Source organism: Eublepharis macularius, chromosome 6, assembly GCF_028583425.1.
Source record: "Eublepharis macularius isolate TG4126 chromosome 6, MPM_Emac_v1.0, whole genome shotgun sequence".
Lineage (NCBI taxonomy): Eukaryota > Metazoa > Chordata > Lepidosauria > Squamata > Eublepharidae > Eublepharis > Eublepharis macularius.
In genome coordinates, this window is record NC_072795.1 from 130,116,482 (window position 1) to 130,137,622 (window position 21,141).

At 47.5% G+C, this 21,141-nt stretch overlaps 1 protein-coding gene across 1 annotated transcript in view; it reads right to left on the reverse strand.

The window, feature by feature from the left end:
* LOC129332741 (glutamate-rich protein 6B-like) overlaps positions 1-19,518 on the reverse strand; it is a 30,394-nt gene extending 10,876 nt beyond the window's left edge. The window contains exons 1-5 of the mRNA XM_054983969.1: positions 19,231-19,518; positions 6,971-7,084; positions 5,529-5,683; positions 1,885-1,949; positions 649-773 (exon numbers count right to left, since the gene is read on the reverse strand). Coding sequence (XP_054839944.1) covers positions 649-773; positions 1,885-1,949; positions 5,529-5,683; positions 6,971-7,084; positions 19,231-19,518 — 747 coding nt within the window. The remainder of the gene's footprint in view (positions 1-648; positions 774-1,884; positions 1,950-5,528; positions 5,684-6,970; positions 7,085-19,230) is intronic.
* Positions 19,519-21,141: the final 1,623 nt, after the last annotated feature.

Here is a 21,141-nt window from a genome sequence, read left to right on the forward strand (position 1 = left end):
CAATAGGCTAGCGCTGTGGGGTCTGATGAACCAGGATCCCAGGACAGAATGTGAGAGGGGTAGGTGGTACAGGGCCTTTGTGTTTAGATGGTGGCAGAGTTGAAGCTGATCCGAGCCCATCTCTGGAACGAGTCTTCTTATGCAGCAGTCCCAGTATCAGGACTTTTTTTCTGGGAAAAGAGGTGGTGGCACTCAGTGGGTTGCCCTCAGAGAAAATGGTCACATGGCTGGTGGCCCCGCCCCCTGATCTCCAGACAGAGGGGAGTTTAGATTGCCCTCCGTGGAGTTCCGGAACCTCTTGAAAATGGTCACATGGCTGGTGGCCCCGCCCCCTGGTCTCCAGGCAGAGGGGAGTTTAGATTGCCCTCCGTGGAGTTCCGGAACCTCTTGAAAATGGTCACATGGCTGGTGGCCCCGCCCCCTGGTCTCCAGGCAGAGGGGAGTTGAGATTGTCCTCCGCGCCGAGGGCAATCTCAACTCCCCTGTCTGGAGATCAGGGGGCGTGTGACAATTTTCAAGAGGTTCTGGAACTCCGTTCCCCCACATTCCCCCTGAAAAAAAGCCCTGCCCAGTATCCTCTCACCCAGGGATGAGGGGGGTGGACAGAGTGGGGTGCTATGACATATAAGCCAGTTACAGTCCACATACCTTCAAGTGCTTTGGCTTGAACTCCACGTCTATCTTCAGTAGGTCTTTGGGCTGTGGACGTTTCTTAACAGCAATTGGCTTCGGTTTGGGAGGGTAGTTTGAAATTTTGAATACGAGTTTGACACCTGGAAGAGTTTTAGAATGACGGGATTCAATCCCTCGGGCAACTCAGCAGATACTCCTTGTGCCAGGATATGGCCCCCCCAGATCCTAGCTCAACCCTCTCGCCACCTTACCCCGCTGGTGTACATGTAGTTATCAGACACATGAAAGGATACATTATCAAAATGTCAACTGAGTAGGGTTGCCAGAGATTTGGGAGGTGAAGCCTGGAGAAGTCAGGATTTGGGGAGGGAAATGACACCAGCATAGAGTTCACCCTCTAAAAGCAGCCATTTTCTCCAGGGGAACTGATCTCTCTGGTCTGGAGATCAGTTGTAATTCCGGGAGATCTCCAGCCAGCACCTGGAGGCTGGCAACCCTACAACTGAGAGAAACTGGAACCCATCTCTCTTCAAACTAAGCCGGACTTTCCTGGTACCAGCACAGCTCAGCATTACCTTCTTGTTTGCCCTCCTGGAAAGAAAAAGAAGTTTTATCCCATTCAGGGGAAGGGCTCATGGAAGAGCTGTTGCTTGGCATGCAAAAACTCCCAGGTTCAATCCCCGGCAAAAACAGTTGCAAGAGCCAGGTACATAGCTCCAGAGGCATTAGCCATATTAGTATGTAGTTGCAAAATAGTAAAGAGTCCAGTAGCACCTTTAAGACTAACCAACTTTATTGTAGCATAAGCTTTCAAGAACCACAGCTCTCTTCGTCATCTGACGAAGACAGCTGTGGTTCTCAAAAACTTATGCCACAATAAAGTTGGTTAGTCTTAAAGGTGCTACTGGACTCTTTACTATTTAAGAACCAGGTAGTAGGTGATGTGAAAGACCTACTACCTGAGATACTAGAGATCTGCTGCCACTGTGAATAGACGCTATTGACCTTGATGGACCAATGGGCTGAGTCAATATAAGGCAGTTTCATGTGTGTTCATGTATATCCCTTTCCCTTTGGGTAGAATCAGAGGTTATTGAGCCGGCTCTCCTTAAGGAAAATGTCAGGAAATTGTTTTAAGGTGGGTGAGGGTTGGATGTGTTATGGGGAAGCTGCAACTCCCCAGAACTGGAGGGTTGGCAGAGCAGGATGGAGTGCTGCGGATTCTGAAAACAGTGCCAGGACTGTACTCACATGTGCCAAGCTTCATATATTGCTCAAAGACTTCCTTGTAGTTCTCAAACCCACGCTCTTGAAGCCTAGAAGGAATCGTTGCAAACTATGAACAGTTGCATCTCAATATACTTTGCAAATGACACCTACTTACATACAATGAGTGATTCCGCACACGTTGGATAATGCACTTCCAATCCTCTTTATAGATCATTTGGAACAGATTTTTTTGCGTGCGGAACAAAAAATCCACCTCAAACGATTGATAAAGTGCATTGAAAGTGCATTATCCAACGTGTGCAGAATCAGCCACTGTCTAAAGAACCGCGTACAGAAAGGGAAATTCTGATTTCATATGTTGGCCCCAGAAACCTAATTAAAGGAATTCCATGTTTGGGCTGTTAGCAAAGTCTATCGTTTAGCAGAGGAAGCATGATTATAAGTGGTTGTAAGCTGGTTCTGCTCGCTGGTGTGTGTGCAAGAGAGAAAATAACAAAGTATAAGCTTGCTTATATTTAGAAAGGAAATAAGAGTTATTTACTGCAGGAACTTCATACTCTGATAGGAAAGGAGGAGAGATAGATCCTGTCTAAGGACAGGCATGGATGCTAGGACAACTTCTGTATCCATGCTTCAGTGTTGGACGGAGGAGAAGGAGAGAGATGGTGCCTGGAACAAAGCAAATTTGTTAGAAGATCTCCCTCTTCTAACAAATTCAGGTAGAGCAAAGGTGGAAGAGAGAATTTTTGCACCCTCTAACTCATGGACTCCCCACCACACACACCAATTATAGAAACGGTCAGATGGGGGGGAGCCTGCCTTCCGCATTCCAGGGGAAGTCTACACAACACAACAGACCATGGTGTAAGTTGAAACATATACAGAAGATCACTGTGTAAAAGTTAAAGAGCTAATAAATCTATTGATGGTTGTAGTGAGTTTTCCGGGCTGTATTGCCGTGGTCTTGGCATTGTAGTTCCTGACGTTTCGCCAGCAGCTGTGGCTGACATCTTCAGAGGTGTAGCACCAAAAGACAGAGATCTCTCAGTGTCACAGTGAACAGCAAGTGAACAGACTCACATGTGTTCCTCCCTGTTCACTTGTGCTCCAATTGCGCTCCACTCGATCGCGTAGTGATCAAGTGGAGTGCAAGTAGAGTGCAAGTGAACAGGGAGGAATACATGTGAGTCTGATCGAGTGGAGCCCGAGCGGTTGCTTTGTTTCAGTAGTTTTATTGTTGCGAACAGTATTTTTATGGTGGAATGATTGTAGTGAACTGTGGCCCAGAAAGAGGGAGTGCTTTTGAGGCAGATACCCAAAATGACAGCCTATCAATATTAAAATCGATGTATTGTTGAAGGCTTTCACGGCCGGAGAACGATGGTTGTTGTGGATTTTCCGGGTTGTATAGCCGTGGTCTTGGCGTTGTAGTTCCTGATGTTAGCATTCCATTAGCATTCCACACCCTGGGAAACTCTTACAGGATGACTCAGCCCAACCCCACCTTCCTGAGTAGATATAAATTACATGCTAACTTCTTTTTCACACTGTGACACTGAGAGATCTCTGTCTTTCGGTGCTGCACCTCTGAAGATGCCAGCCACAGCTGCTGGCGAAACGTCAGGAACTACAATACCAAGACCACGGCAATACAGCCCGGAAAACCCACAACAACCATCGTTCTCCGGCCGTGAAAGCCTTCGACAATACAATAAATCTATTATAAATGTTTATAATCAACCATAAATATCTGTTACTTAAAACGTCTGCTAGGATATGTAGGATGAAATCCTTAGTGTTCATGCGCAGTTATATTTAATTCAAAGGTAATCTACACATCAGAAAATCGCCTAAAGTCAAGAACAATTACATTCAACGACAAAACATATACACATGAAAGAATAAAAACAGATCTCCATATGTTCTTTCATGTACATATGTTTTGTAGTTGAATGTAATTGTTCTTGATTTTAGGTGATTTTCTGATATGTAGTTTACCTTTGAATTCAATATAACCAGGGCTTTTTTTCAGCAGGAACGCGGTGGAACGGCATTCCGGAACCTCTTGAAAATGGTCACATGGCTGGTGGCCCCGCCCCCTGATCTCCAGACAGAGGGGAGTTTAGATTGCCCTCCATGCCGCTGAGCGGCACGGAGGACGATCTAAACTCCCCTCTGTCTGGAGATCAGGGGGCGGGGCCACCAGCCATGTGATGATTTTCTCCGAGGGCAACCCACTGAGTTCCACCATCTCTTTCCCCAGAAAAAAAGCCCTGAATGTAACTGCGCATGAACACTAAGGATTTCATCTTACATATCCTGGCAGGCGTTCTAAATAACATTTATTTACTGTCCATGGGAAGGCCTGAGCCTCTAAGCAGAGACATGGCTGGAGCCAGAGGATTTTCCCATCTCTCCCATTTCTGATAGCAGCTGCTGGTTCTACCTGCTGGGTCATCTGTAAGCTCACACAGCAGCACACACCGTCTTTGCACGCCCTGACTTTTACAGATCCAGAGGAGTTAGCCATGTTAGTCTGTAGTTGCAAAATAGTAGAGTCCAGTAGCACCTTTAAGACCAACCAACTTTATTGTAGCATAAGCTTTTGAGAATCACAGCTCTCTTCATCAGATGCATCTGACCAAGAGAGCTGTGGTTCTCAAAAGCTGATGCTACAATAAAATTGGTTGGTCTTAAAGGTGCTACTGACTTTTACAGAGCAACTCCAAATGCTTGAGAAGCCACGATAGAGAACCAGTCAGTTTGTAGCAATAAGTGGGAAGAATCTGTATTTTTCTAGCCTGTGCACTTTCAGCTTTTCTGACACAATAAAGAAGTTTGGAAGGGGACAGATGGATCCTGTGGGCAACTGCTGCCTAGGCAGGGTTGCCATCTCTGGGTGAGAAATTCCTGAAGATGGGGGAGTGAAGCTGAGAGAAGGTGTGGCTTGGGGTCAGGAGGGAACTCACCAGGGTATAACGCCATGGAGTCTACCCTCCCAAGTAGCCATTTTCTCGAGAGGAACTTGTCTGTTGTCTGGAGATTGGTTGTAATACCAGGAGATATTGTGGCCCTACCTGGAAGTGAGCTCCCTGTGTCTAGGGTGGCTGAAGCTCTTCTTTCCCATCGGGAAGCACCGAAACGGGCAACCTGAAGAGCAAATCCTCTCAGGAATGCCTGGAAAGAGTGGGGAATGCTCTGTGCCGCTTGCATATACCTACTCTGTTTTGTCTGCTACGGGAGTTTCTGGTAGAGGTCCCTCCCCAAGGGGGTCCGCCATCAGGAATCTTTTAAAACTCCCCCCTTTCCAAAGCTCCCTCTAATGTTAAAGTGGGAAAATACAGCCAGAAGCAGGGCTTTTTTTCTGGGAAAAGAGGTGGTGGAACTCAGTGGGTTGCCCTCGGAAAAAATGGTCACATGGCTGGTGGCCCCGCCCCCTGATCTCCAGACAGAGAGGAGTTGAGATCGCCCTCCGCACCGCTGAGCAGCACAGAGGGCGATCTCAACTCCCCTCTGTCTGGCTATCAGGGGGCGGGGCCACCAGCCATGTGACCATTTTCAAGAGGTTCCAGAACTCCGTTCCCCCGCGTTCCAGCTGAAAAAAAGCCCTGGTCAGAAGGCCCTGAAAGCAGAGAGATGAAGGATTCAGGATCAGTGCCACTTACTCCTCCATCAGGAAGCTTTTGGTCTTGCTGTTCAGCAGAATCTGCGAGAGGCGAGGATGAGGCGTGATGTCGATTGTGCTTCCTGGGGACTGAGCTTCCATGAGTTCCTGCAGCACGCACTGCAAGATCTCCCGGTAGGTTCTGCAGCAAGGAAGCTGAGGAAGGGAGAAGCCTTGAGATAGCAAATCGCTGACCGACTGAGGTGTGGTTTTCATGCTGAAAAAGCACACACCTCCCTCGTTTCTCATTTGGGAGAGAGTCTTCAGTACCCCGTGAGACAGAGGGCCAAGCTACAAGTGGCGAATGACACTTAAACGGCAATGACTTGAACGAATGACACTTGAACGGCAATGACTTGAATGAATGATACTTGAATGAATGACATTTGAACAGCAAGTGAACAGACTCATGTGTATACACGTGAGTCTGTTCACTTGCCGTTCAAGAGTCATTCGTCACTTCTCACTTGGCCTCACGTGATCAAGTGGAGTGCAAGTAGAGCACAAATGGACAGGGAGGAATACACGTGAGTCTGTTCACTTGCCGTTCAAGTGTCATTCGTCACTTCTCACTTGGCCTCACGTGATCAAGTGGAGTGCAAGTAGAGCGCAAATGGACAGGGAGGAATACACGTGAGTCTGTTCACTTGCCGTTCAAGTGTCATTCGTCACTTCTAGCTTGGCCCTACATGATCAAGTAGAGTGCAAGTGGAGCGCAAGTGAACAGGGAGGAATACACGTGAGTCTGTTCACTTGCCGTTCAAGAGTCATTCGTCACTTCTCACTTGGCCTCACGTGATCAAGTCAAGTGCAAGTAGTGCGCAAATGGGCAGGGAGGAATACACGTGAGTCTGTTCACTTGCCATTCAAGTGTCATTCGTCACTTCTAGCTTGGCCCTACATGATCAAGTAGAGTGCAAGTGGAGCACAAGTAAACAGGGAGGAATACACGTGAGTCTGTTCACTTGCCGTTCAAGAGTCATTCGTCACTTGTAGCTTGGCCCAGACTGTGCCTTCCCTGGCTAGCGGGAGTGAGCACCTTCTGTCTGTCTTGATCATCTTTCATTCTACCCTTGGGAATGGGAATGTCTCGCCTGGCCTCTTTCCTCCAGAGGTCCACAGCAGTTGGGGTCTGCAAGCATTTCTCTGGAAGTCCCAAGCGTGACTTTCTGTCTTGCTTGCTAGTGGCTGAACTGCATGAGAGGCAGGGCCATATTTTTCCTTGCTTCATTGCTCTATTGACTGTGTCTCGTTACATCTTAGTCAGTATATCGCGGGTTTTCTTTCTTTTGTTTCTACCAGTTCTCTCCGCGATTCTCTCTCCTGTTGTACACTTCCGGTGATGGCAAGAGGCGTGGCATATGCTAATGAGTTATGCTAATGAGTTATGCTAATGAGTTCCTCCAGCTCCTTTTCTACGAAATGACCCCTGATAATACGCACCGTTCCCATTTTTGCTGGATCATTTTCCAGTTCTTCTGCTGTCGGAAAAGGCTTTAAGGCAGCGGCACAAAATTCACAGTATCCAAGATGGCAACGGTCAGTGATGTCATGGTCCTCAAAGAACAAAAGCAAACGGGTTCAAAAGGCTTTCTCAAGATTTTATCAAGGGAAAAAAGCAACTATACTTGTCTACGATCAGTTTCATGTCAAATCACATTTTTAGCAATCTTTTCTGTGGGGATTTGGGACAGGAAGAATTCAGCCAAGAAATCCAGATTCCAGGGCTCAGTTTCGATGTTTGAAGTACTTTGCTTTCAGCTTTCATTTAACAGGTTTTGTAACAGGAGGAAAGGTCTGAAAACTACTCAGCCTTTTCAGGGGTGGAATGGAAACATCTTCACTGGGGATTCCAGATGTTCATTCTATTGGAAGAGAAGGATTCAGCGCTGTCCCTTTCCACAGGGTTCAGAGGGGGACAAACCAAAGAGTTAGAAAGATAGAGAGGTCGGGCCACTCTACTGTTTATTGCTCTGAGAGCCAAGCTACAAGTGACGAATTACACTTGCCTGGCAAGTGAACAGACTCACGTGTATTCCTCCCTGTTCACTTGCCATTCACTCGCTCTCCACTTGATCAAGTACTGATCAAGTATTGCTCTCCACTTGATCAAGTGGAGCGCAAGTGAATGGCAAGTGAACAGGGAGGAATACACATGAGTCTGTTCACTTGCCAGGCAAGTGTAATTCGTCACTTGTAGCTTGGCTCTAACTGTCCTTTGATATGTATTTTGCTATTCTCAGAATTTCCTCCTCCTGACTTCCTCCCTCTCATTTCTTCTCTTCCTGGCATTATTCCAGGCACCACTTCGCTCCTTCTCCTCCATCCATCTTCGAAGCATGGATGCCGGACTTGTCCTAGCATCCATGTCCATTCTTAGACTAGATAGGTAGTTAGGATCTGTCTCTCATCCCTTCATATCAGAATATGGAGTTCCTACAATAAAGAAGTCTGAGTCCTTTTCTAAGTATAAGCAAGTGTATGCTTTGTTATTTTCTCTCCTGCACACACGTCAGCAAGCAGAACCAGCACACAACCACCTATAATCACACTTCCTCTGCTAAACAATAGATTCTGTTAATGGCCCAAACATGGAATCCTTTAATTAGGTTTCTGGGGGCTTGATATGATTTATTTATCACATTCAACATGACCCTGAGTTCCTCCATCCCCACTACCGGACATGCATATACACACACACCATAATAACAATAATAACATTTGATTTATATACCGCCCTTCAGGACAACTTAACGCCCACTCAGAGCAGTTTACAAAGTATGTTATTATTATCTCCACAAATAGACACCCTGTGAGGTGGGTGGGGCTGAGAGCTCCAGAGAACTGTGACTAGCCCAAGGTCACCCAGCTGGCTTCAAGCAGAGGAGTGGGGAATCAAACCTGGCTCCCCAGATTAAAGTCCTGGCGCTCTTAACCACTACACCAAACTGGGTCTGCAAGATGGAGATGTTCCACCAGGCATTTGGTGGGGGCTAGGCTGTCCTCTCGCTGGCCATACCACTGAAGACCTTCCACCACCCATGCAGGAAAATGCTGTATTTTAATATTTTATACCCACCAATTTTAATTGTTTTGATACGTTTTAATGTTTTTATAATGTTTTTACTGTTTTAAACTGTTGTTAAACCGCCCTGAGCCCGTCTGACGGGGAGGGCGGTCTAGAAATGTGATTAAATAAATAAATAAATAAATAAATAAATAAATAAATAAATAAATAAATAAATAAATAAATAAATAAATAAATAAATGTTCCACTAGGCTGGAATTAAGCTCCAATTTGCCCATAAACTCCCCTCCCTTCTCGTACTCCGTTTACGGGCATCAAAACATGCACCGCTTTGCCTTGCTACCTGTGTTTGTACATGACAAGCAAGAAGACTTTGTCTCTACATTGTATGGGGGGGGGGGACAGGAGGAGCAAAGCAACCCTGGAGCAGAGGACAAAGCTGTGGTTGTGCCTCTGGTAGCAAATAATGGGAGTTTGATTCTAACATAGAGTGACACAGCCACTATGTGTTCCCTCAGGCATGCTATCACATGTGAGAATCTTTGAGCAACATCTGTACACATCTAGTATGTCTGAAGCATAATTGTGCCTAAATCGCTCAATATAGGGTTGCCAACTTCAGCCTGGGAAATTCAGGGAGATTTGAAGGTGAAGCCTTTGGAGGGGAGAATTGGGGAAGGGTTTCACCTAGAATCCCTGGAATAGCATGGAGTGTGTTCTTTGAAACTGCCCATTTCCTCCAGGGGAATGGATCTCTGTCGTCTAGAAATCAGTGGTCATTCTGGGAGAACTCCAGGCTCTACCTGGAGGTTGCACGTATCCAGGGCTGGGAAAAGAGGTGGTGGAACTCAGTGGGTTGCCCTCGGAGAAAATGGTCACATGGCTGGTGGCCCCGCCCCCTGATCTCCAGACAGAGGGGAGTTGAGATTGCCCTCCGTGCCGCCGAGCGGCACGGAGGGCAATCTCAATTCCCCTTTGTCTGGAGATCAGGGGGTGGGGTCACCAGCCATGTGACCATTTTCTCCGAGGGCAACCCACTGAGTTCCACCACCTCTTTCCCCAGAAAAAACACCCTGGTAAAAAGTAAGTCCCAGGAGTGCTCCAAGATGCCGCTTGTCAAACTGGCATACTGCATCCCTACACCCCACCGGGTCAACTTTGCAGGATCTTATATCACTATCTTCCATTCTAGAGGCCAGCTCTTTATCCCACTGAACCATCATGTTACCATCATGTTACATCAGTTATACCCCACTGAGGTCCCTCCTCATGTGTCTCCCAATTGTCTGGAATTTCCCAACCCAGAAATGGCAAACCTAACTGAGAGTGGCTGCCCAGTAATCACCAGCTTCTTCCATTACCAAACATTGCAAAGGGGCCATCAGAGGCAACTCAGCTCTGGCACAAGGCAAGGGCACTGCCTCATGGGGCAGATTTCCAAGAGCTTTAGATGTTGCAGAATGGGAGGTGGTCAATTCTCTCAGAATTATAACTGATGGAAGCTTTGGAGAATAGACTCTATGGCAATACACCCCACTGAGGCCTCTTCCCTTTCCAAACCACACCACCCCCAGGCCCGGCCCATAAATATCCAGGAATTTTCCAACATGGAGCTGGCAACCCTAGTTAGGTGGCCCTGCCTTGATGCCGGAGAATAACCTTTGGTCCCAAGTGCCGGATCTCACCTCAGCCATAAACAGAGACGCCAGCACCGTGTCAACCATGCCTTCCACTGAAGAACCCTCTTTGACGTTGCCAAGCGAGAGCATTTAAAACATTTAAATAAAGACAGAGAGACATGAAAACAATATTAGTCTTCTGCAAAAGCTGTCATCTCTTCTCTCCTCCCCACAAAACCAGCGGAGCTGATTGCCTCCCCAGAAGCCAAAGGGCCATCCCGGGGAAGTTACAGAGCCAACGTGAAACCCTTTTTAAACAGAAGGGAGCCGAGGAACAGCCAGGCTCGTTGCTGCCAGGCAGAGCTAGCTGAACGAGGGTCTGAATTCATGGTAGGTTAGACAGCTTTGGGGGTTCATACCTCAAGTCTCAGAGCCAAACTACACAAGACACCAGACATGCGTTCTTGACATGTCGTGTTCCGCAAGGTTCCCTGCGTAAGGTAGTCTTACAAAGAACAGCCACTCAATGTGATTCTCTGCTGGGGGAAGAGCAATGGGAGGGATTCTTTCTCTTGCAAAAAGCCTCTGCTTGGGTTTTCCTCCAGGAGCTCAGGGGTGGGGGACGTGGCAGGAGGCAGGAAATCCAGGGTGGCTTTTTGCAAAAGAGAGAATCCCCACCAACGCACTTCTCCCTGATGGAGCATCACATCGCGGATTCTCTCTCACACAAAATGCCTCCCTGGATTTCCTGCCTCCTGCTACGTTCCCCCAACCCATGGAGAAAAATCCGAGCCGAGGCTTTTGGCAAGACAGGGAATCCTTCCCAGTGTTCCTCCCTTGCCAGAGAATCACATAGAGTGGCTGTTCTTTGTAGGACTACACTACCCAGGCAACCTTGAGAGATCCGATGTGCCCAGTCATCTTGTGAAGTTTCCCTCTCAGCCATGGGGTATTTGGGGCACCTGCCCCAGGCCTGGGAAGAGCCTGAGTACCTGTGGCCTCATCCACCAAACAGAGGAGAAAAGAAGAGGAAGAGTCAGCAGTGGCTACATCTGCCCACCCCTAGGGTTGTCAACGTCTAGATGGGGCATGCAGAGCTTCTGGAATTACAACTGACCTCCAGACTACAGGGTTCAGTTCCCCTGGAGAGAATGGAGGGTGAACGCTACGGCATCATGATCACATCTCTGCTGAGCCCCCACCTTTCTGAGCACAGGTGCTGATGGAACAGGTGCACCAGATTGGCACCAGTCCATAAGAGTGAGCAAGACCCCAACTGATAATTTTCTTATGGAGGGGGGATGGGCCTGCTTCAGAGCAGGGGTTGGACTCAATGGGCACCAGTATCTTCATTTCTGGATCGGGACAGTATGGGGTCTCTTAAGAGCTCTTCGGTTGGTGAGGCATACCCAGGCTCTCCATCTCGATCAGTTCTCTTCTTCCTACTCCCAGGCTCATCAGGAATCCACCTGCAGATTAAAACAGCAAGAAAAGTTGTCATCTTTAAAAAGACTTCTTTCCAAGTGAAGAGGGCTAGAAAGTCAAGCATAGAGCAGCACCGCCTACCTCATGACAGAACCAGGGCTTTTTTTCAGGGGGAACGTGGGGGAACGGAGTTCCGGAACCTCTTGAAAATGGTCACATGGCTGGTGGCCCCGCCCCCTGATCTCCAGACAGAGGGGAGTTGAGATTGCCCTCCGTGGCAATCTCAACTCCCCTCTGTCTGGAGATCAGGGGGCGGGGCCACCAGCCATGTGACCATTTTCTCCGAGGGCAAGCCACGGAGTTCCACCACCTCTTTCCCCAGAAAAAAAGCCCTGGACAGAACCATCGTGAGAAGTGTCCGGGCAGGACATGGCTCAGCATAGCTCTGGAGTGCTGGCTGCTCGCCAGCAAAGCCGCAGTTCAAGCTGGCCTGCACATGGAGAGTCACACTCACTCTCTGGCAAAATCCACAGACGACTATTCAAAACAGGGATATGTTGGGTTGCCAACTCCAAGTTGGGATATTTGGGTGTGGGGAGGGGAGGAACTTCAGCAGGTATAATGCCCTAAATTCCACCCTCCAAAGTAGCCATTTTCCCGAGGGGAACTGAACTCTGCCATCTGGATAGCAGTTGCAAGTCCAGGAGATCTCCAGGCACCACCAGGAGGTTGGCAAGATCAGAGATACACCAAAAATAGTTTCTCTGTCATTCAGTTTGCCTCTAATCGTAAAAGAGCTCAGGCAAGAGAGGCCTCAGTCCTTTCCCCACGCAGCAGCTCTCACAGAGTCCGGAAGATAGAATTGGGGTGAGTGGCTGGTTTCCCTCAGCCTCAGAGGGACCACTTTTGCCGGGCAGCAGCAGCAAGTAAGCGGCTATGATTCCCCCCGTTCCAGATGTGTGGGGAGGAGCTGAGACAGGTGAAAGCAGTAGCCTGCCTCTCTGCCATTGTTAATAAATCTGATTCTGATAACAGTACAGAACAGCGAGCCTGGTGAAACAAAGAACGAACTTCTGGCAATAGTTTCCCTGTACATGGGCTTTCTCTGTGGTGGCCCCTATCCTGTGGAACGGCCTGCCTGAGGAGGTCAGGAGAGCCCCCATTCTCCTGGCTTTCCACAAACGATGCCAAACCGAATTATTCCAAAAGGCTTTTTACTCAGATGGGAGGGCTGTATTGTAGGGAGGGGGTCTCAGATGCATCGCGAAAGAGTTAGGGACCGTAGACTTCGCAAATATGTTGCCATACATATTATCCATTGTTTTCAATATATGTTCCTATGAGCTACTTGTGCTTCATGATGTCTAATGTCAGTCCTAGAATTGCTTATGTTCTGTTTCAGCATTTCTTCAACTCTGTATTGGGTTCTTGCTAGTGCTATGTCCTTGTAAAATTGCCTTTATTTACCCTCTGATATTGTTTATGAAAATGTCCTCTGTCTTGAGTCTCAGGGAGAAAGGTGAGCTATAACTGACATACATACATACATACATACATACATACATACATACATACATACATACATACATACATACATACATACAGGGCTTTTTTTCAGCTGGAACACGGTGGAATGGAGTTCCGGAACCTCTTGAAAATGGTCACATGGCCGGTGGCCCCGCCCCCTGATCTCCAGACAGAGGGGAGTTGAGATTGCCCTCCGCGCTGCAGCGCGGAGGGCAATCTCAACTCCCCTCTGTCTGGAGATCAGGGGGCGGGGCCACCGGCCATGTGACCATTTTCTCCGAGGGCACTGAGTTCCACCACCTGCATACATACATACATACATACATACATACATACATACATAAAAATAAAAAGATCTTAATAGGTTAAGGTTCCTTCCTTTGGTTGCTTCCACAGATCAATAATGCCTAACTGACAAGACTCCAGACAGATGTCATTGAGGCACCATTTATGAATTGTGACTGGATTCCTTTGACAGCGAGCAAAGCTTCCCCTGCTCACAACTTCTTACAACTCACCTTCGCTTTCTACGCTTTTTGTCTCTTCCTCCAGATGATCTTGGTCCGATGTCTTCCTTGCTATGTGAGAAACATTGGCAAATATTACGATTCCAATTTGCATTGAACTTCACCACCCCCTTCTGATTTAATAGCAGAGAGCAAAGCTTGGGTTTCTGGTAACAATCTTTCTCAATTCGGTAACTACTGGTGACTCAAATCGACCACAACATCAATCCCGCTAAAAGGACTTCTGACTTTCTCGAATGAAACCAATGCAACAACTAACTTTCAGTGGGACTTGGGCATGGCGATATTGAACTGGGGTCTGTCTTCCTATAACTTTCAATATCACATTGCCTTCCTCTATAGGTACAGTTAGGGCTTTTTTTTCAGCTGGAATGCAATGGAACGGAGTTCCGGCACCCCTTGAAAATAGTCACATGGCCAGTGGCCCCGCCCCCCGATCTCCAGATAGAGGGGAGTTTAAATTGCCCTCGGCGCCACAGCACCACAGTGCAATGGTCATATGACCATTTTCACTGAGGGCGACTTAAACTTTAAAAAACTTCCCCCTTGTTCCAGCTGACCCAAAGTGACATCATTGTGCAGTCCTGGGAACATGCACGCACTTTGTGCATGCGCATGTGGTACCAGGGGCACCACCTCCCGCCAAGAGTTGCCCCCTGTGCTGGCAACCCACTGAGTTCCACCACCTCTTTTCCCAGAAAAAAAGCCCTGGGTACAGTTAATGTTAACTTTTCAATTTCTTTCCTTGGCCAATGCTTGAAAAAGTCAGATGGGACCAAAATACTCATAGCCTTGATCACAAAAGTATGTACATCCGTTGACTCCTCTCCACAATGACAGGCAGTTGAATGTGAAAACCAACTAAACTGTGAAATATTTGAGATGATATATAGAGATATGCCGCCAGGCATATGATGATTGAGGCGGGAAAGCTGTCCAAGCTGTTTAAACCAGCCTCCCGCCATGGAGGGGTGTCTGTCCCTCCCAACTCTGTCTCCACCCTGTCCCCTGGGTTTGTTTGGTCTGAACAGGTGGCACAAAACATGCGCGGCTGTTTTTAGTGTGGTATTGTTATCTGCTGACTTTATATTTTATGCTGCTGATTTTGTTATTGTATATTTTATATATTGTGATCCGCTTTGAGCCCTCACGCGGGGAGAGCGGAATAGAAACTTAATAAATAATTTTTTAAAAAATTGCCCCAAAGTGCAAGTCCACCATTCTATTCCAGTCCTTACCTTACCTTTCCTACTTGAACCCGGGGATGTGGAGGAGTAACTCCATTCCGTCTGCGTCTCCAGATTTGCAAATTGACATTTCCTGTCACACAAAAGGAAAGGGTTGGTATTGGTAATGTAGATCCAGCAAAAGTGATGTGCTCCTTGTAAATTTTTGTTAGTATTTTCAGACTTCTGAGCCAGAAAACACAAATTTATACTATGGAAAATGCTCTCGTATGTGCTCCCCTCCCCTTTCGAAACCATCATTCATTCTTCATTCATTATGTGCAACCAGAACATATCAGCTCAACTGACTTGGGTTCCGCACGTTTCTTTTTTCCCCTTTTTTCTTTTTTTTAACAATAGGAAGACTCAACAATATAATGTAACATTTCATGTCAATACCAAAACAAATGTATATTAATAATACATTTTATATTGTACATTTACTTTGTTACAATGAATAATTAATTTTTATTTTTATTTTTAAAGAAGAGAGAGAGATGACTGAAAGACAGGGAGCCAGCATCGCGTCCCTGAGCAGCACGTGGCCAAAATTGCTGGGAACAGGAAACAGAGAAAAGCCAAGCATCAGGAGGTGTTCTGAAGAAGAAGAAAACCCGCAAATCAGTCATGAAGGAAAGGGTTGCCAACTCTGGGCTGGAAAATTCCTGGAGATATTCCTGGAGAATTCCTGGCAGCATAGTTTATTATTTATTTATTTCTTATTTCATATTTATATCCCGCCCTCCCTGCAAGCGGGCTCAGGGTGATTAGTAAGAAAGGGACCACAGCAGGGGTGTGATGTTATGGAGTCCCGTCTCCAAAGCTGTCGTTTCCTCCAGGAGAACTAGTCTCTGTAGCCTGGAAATCAGCTGGAATTCCGGGAGAGTTCTAGACTGCGCCTGGGGGCTGGCAACTATAAGGAATCCTCTCCACTGCTGAGTGACCTCGCCTTGCTGTGCTGTGCTGCCATTAGGGTTACCAGGCCCCATTAATCTCCTGGCGGGGGGATAGGGGCCTGGCACATACCTTGGGGGGAGGGGGTGCGTGCGCGCCCCCACGAGCCTGATGACATCACTTCAGGAGTGATGTCATCATGTGGCCCCTGGGAGCACACCCAGGCTCTGCAGGGGCTCAAAATGGGCCTGATCTGCGCTGAAACGGGCCCGTTTTGAGGTGCTGTGGAGTGCAGGAGCGCTCCTCTGCTCTGCAGCGACCGAAAATGGGCCCATTTTGCCAAGGATTGGGCCCATTTTGAGGCACTGTGGAGCGCAGGAGTGCTCCTGTGTGCCATAGCGGGCCCGATCCGGGCCAAAACGGGCCCAATCCCGGTGGCTGCTGCGCACAGGAACGTGCAGCGCCACGGGGGAGCACGCAGGGAAGGTGCACACCCCCCGCTGATTAGGTAAGTCGGGGTGATGTGTGGGGAGTGGGGGTGGTGTATCCCCTGTTCCCACTGGGGGTCTGGCATCCCTAGCTGCCATACTTCTCATCATGCAGGCAAGGAGAGGCATTAGGCAAGGCACCTTTGCGGCCTATGCAGCAGGGCTTTCCAACAGGCAGTATATAAAAAAGAGCCATCTAAGGGCCAAGCTAAAAGTGATGAATTACACTTGAATGGCAAGTGATCAGACTTATGCGTATTGAGTGGAGCGCAAGTGAACAGGGAGGAATACCTGTGAGTCTGTTCACTTGCCATTCAAGTGTAATTCGTCACTTCTAGCTTGGCCCTAAGTGTCCCAGCCCAGAGAGAATGACAACCAGTAGCAGTGACAGGCTATGCAAGGGAGGTGGGTATTAGAAACAGTTATAAATGCAGTAATTAACCCTCAGCAGGGTGGAAGAGAGCATCACAGTAAGAGACCAAAATCAAAAACCAGCCGTGACAAGCTAACTAAATAAATCTATATACTTATATCAGTCAACAGTCATTTAAGCAAAAATATTTTCAAAGACCTTAATTAAGGAGAAAATGTGGTACAAATGCATAAATTGGTTACATATGAAAGGCAAAGCATCTAACGAAAATCAGTACTATTTCCACACAGCCGTAGTCAAAGTTCAGTGTGCCATGTAAACATGTATAATATTCCTATATTCTTACAAAGTGTCAGTGCCTTTTCTTAGCAGCTATTATATCAAGCTATGATATAACAAGTAACCATAGACAGCAGTACCACAACTATTTCTTAACAGTGAATCCAAATGTTTTTATCAGACGGTGCAGATAATTCCAGAAAATATAACTAGTCCATTTTTTAAAATGCAGGCAGTTATGATTCCCTTTTCGTGCTGGAATCATAACTTTCTGCATCCATTTTGTAATGGATAGCCGCTAGCATTCGGTGAGTGTCGTGCTATTTTAAGAACGTGGCGAAACGGCCAGTGAAGATTTGCTCCTGGATTTCCCAGATCCTAGTCCAACACTGTAATCATTACCAGGGCTTTTTTTCTGGAGAAATAGGTGGTGGAACTCAGTGGGTTGCCCTAGGAGAAAATGGTCACATGGCTGGTGGCCCCGCCCCCTGATCTCCAGGCAGAGGGGAGTTTAGATTGCCCTCCGTACCGCTTGACGGCACGGAGGGCAATCTCAACTCCCCTCTGTCTGGAGATCAGGGGGCGGGGCCACCAGCCATGTGACCATTTTCAAGAGGTTCCAGAACTCCGTTCCACTGCGTTCCTGCTGAAAAAAAGCCCTGATCATTACACCATACTAGAAACATGCTAGTTTATGTGGCGCTGCTAGAGTTAACAGTCAAACACAACTACCCTTCTGGGATTTTTCCTCCTTACTTTGCCTCAGGAAATGAAGACATCAGAGATCTTGTCTGGAGATCTGAAAGAGGGAGGGAAGGGTTGCTTTAAAGCTAACACTAGTGAAGAGGCACCCCTCCCCCCCAAAAAAATCCCACCATTGGCTGTTTACTAGCTTTATGTGGTTGTAGATATTAATTCCGCATCTTCCTTCTGTGGCTGCCAAACCATCATTCAGTGCTAGTGTTGCCAACCACCAGGTGGGGCCTGCAGTTCTACCAGAATTACAACTGATCTCCAGGCCAAGGAGATCAGTTCCCCTGGAGAAAATAGCCTCTATGGACGCTGACCTCCATGGCATCATATCCCCGTGGAACTCCCTCCTCTCCCAAACTCTGCCCTCCCCATGCTCTGTCCCCAAATCTCCAGGAATTTTCTAATCCATAGTTGGCAACCTCATTCAGTCCTTAAAGGGCTTGAAAGTTCTAACAGCTTTTATCCTCAATCAGGTTGGGAAATACTTGAAGATTTGGGGGGGGGGCTGAAGTTCTTACCAATGAGTGCTGTGTTATCATTGGTCTTTTTCACCTGCAGCAGAGAAACAGCCACACCCAGGGCTTTTTTTCAGCTGGAAAGTGGTGGAACGGAGTTCCAGAACCTCTTGAAAATGGACGCATGGCTGGGGTCCCCGCCCCCTGATCTCCAGACAGAGGGCAGTTTAGATTGCCCTCCGTGCCATTGCCCGCTACCCAGCTGATAACCCTCCCGCTGCCAGGTAAGTGGGTGGGGGTTGGAGGGGTCTCCCCAGGTTTGGGTGGGGGGTGGAGGGGTCTCTCCAGGGGGGTGGGGGGTAGAGGGGTTGCCCCAGGGAGGGTGGAGGGTGGTGGTGGAGAGTTTCCCTCCCCTCGCTTCAATAAGCTCCGAATCTTCAGATTTAGGGGTATCCCGAATTGGTTTCCCGCTTCAGGAATACCGAATCTCCCCACCCATGCACAGCCCTACACATAAGTCTGTTCACTTGCCAGCCAAGTGTCATTTGTCACTTGTAGCTTGCCTTTAAGACTGAAATCTGAGCTTAGCATTCTCATCACTGGTTCTCCATTCCTTTCATAAGTATGATGTCTCTCTTTTCAGAGGCAGAACACTTCATAAACTGGGAATTCCCTCTTGGGTCTGTCTTCACCCCTGTTAATATGCCTGCATAATTATCTCCTCCCCGTATGACAATTTGAGGAAAGACTAATTTTGAGCACTCAATCAACGTTGGCTTTTGATATACTGGTCTTGCAGGGTTTTTCTGTATTCCTGTTCATATATCTGTGAGGGGACAGCATTAAAAATAATGTGTCTGCTCTGGGAAATTAAGCTTCTTTCAAGCTTTACAACAGCTTATAGAAGAGAACACATCTGTAAATCCGTCCCCCATTCTATTCCTTGGGCATCTTAGGCCGTGTAACCAACAGACCCAGACAACTGAAATCCTCAAGAACCAATCTTCAGAATAGATATCAGAGAGTAATCTGTAGCGGATACCTTGGTTTGAAATTTTTCCTGAGGCCTCTGAGTAGTTCTCAGCAGGTTCTTCTCTGAGAGGACCCACTGAAACAGCCTCCAATTCTTCTTCATTGGGCAGATTTGGCTCTTTTCTACTGGCTTCATTCTCTTCGACAATTAGATTACTCTGCTGAAGATAGACTTCTATGGACTGTCTAGCAAGGGAAGATTTAGCCACAGGATACTCCTCTTGCAGTTTTTTCACATTTTCTATGGTGAGAAGTGAGGCGGAAAGCTTAGGATCTGCTGACCAGCCCTCAGAAGGAGCAAGGGCTAATTCTGCCTGGGCCTGGCCCTTTCTACCAGATTCCGGTATGTTCTCATCTTTCGACATCCTGTCAGCACATGAACAAAAACGAGCACGTCAACGACTTCCTTATGAGGAAAGGATTTGTCCCTGCTGTGAGGAAGAGACAATCTTTAGAACATGTTATATTTGACTGCAAGGCGTGTAATAACCTTCTCAAATCCCTCTCTTTCTCTACAGCTCTACTCCTTACCCATTGTCAAACCTTCTGAGAGGTTTTCTTTCAGATAGGCACCCCGAGGTCACTCAGCAGGTAGCCAGATTTGAATGGATTGCTTCAAGGATTAGGAAAACTTCAATCGGCTCATGTGAATGAATGTTAAGATTTTACTGTACCATTAAGTATTTTAAATTTTTACCTGTTGTATTTTGAATGATATTACTAATGTTTCTATCTCATTTGTGGTACCCTTTTTACTGTTTTAAGTGTTGGTCATTGACCGTGAATAAAAAACAACTACTACACACAGGGCCGGCGCCACCATTGAGGCGGTGAGGTGGCCGCCGTGGGTGCTGGGGCACCGGAGGGGCTGCTGGGGGAAGAGGCACGTGCCATGGAGCTGGCGTGCCTGCCCCACAGTTTCTTCAAGCTGGCCAGCCCCATGCCGCCGCTGCCGCCACCGCTGCTGCCACATACCTTGGCTGGGCACAGCAGCCGCAAGGCAGGCATGGCAAGTGGCCTGGGTGGCATGCAGAGCGCGGGCAGCCTCTGCACACCGCCCCAGCCACCTGCCAGCCAATGGGCCCGGCTTTGCCGCATGATGATGTCATAACGTGATGATGTCATCATGCAGTCCGGGCACGCATGCACACTGCATGTGTGTGCACATGGGGCTGGCCGTGGGTGCCAGAAACCCTGGTGCCGGCAGTGACTACACATCAGCAACAGGCAGGAGGACTCTGTCAGTCCCCTGAGAGAGAGAAGAGTGGGGGGGGGGAACATTAGCCAAATACTGCTTTTGTGCCTGTGCTGAATGTCTGAGGGACTAAGGGGTTTCTTTTGTGAAGTCACATGAGAGGCCAACCTCCCCTCCCCTGTGAGAGTGTTTAATGCCTCTGCATTTGCACCAGTAGTGCCAGCAACATGGAAAATCCTGACCATATGAGTGTAGGAATAATTGCCTCCAAACATCTATGAGATAAAGTGATGTGCCTCAGCAACGTGTCTTTATAAATGAAAAGGCATCTCTTTACCCATCCCAAGGGCGTCTCAAAGTTTTAAAAATATACTTCATGCTGGAAGGGACCACACATTGTAGATAAGACGTGCCCTGGAAAACAGAAAGAACTGTGAGTCTCTCTGCACGAGATGCCTCGGCGAGTGTTCGTCAAGTGTAGGGAGATGCAATGCTAGCTGGAAGCATAGTTTTAAAAGACAGAGCTGGCAGAGATCACTCCTCAGAGGGTTTGTTAATTTCATCTTTGCCTCCCTCTGGACAAAAGCAATACCGTGAGACCTAACTAAGACTAAATTCAACTGACAAAATCTATATCAAAGTGTATTTAATACAAGTTTGTGTATAATCATTCAAAAGTATTTCACTGCATAATCATCTACTACATGCCACATGTAAACCTACCAGTGGTGTGATATCGACAGTTTTGTGACCTTGTTGATAAAGTGTATGAAGCAGGACCAAGAATGGAACC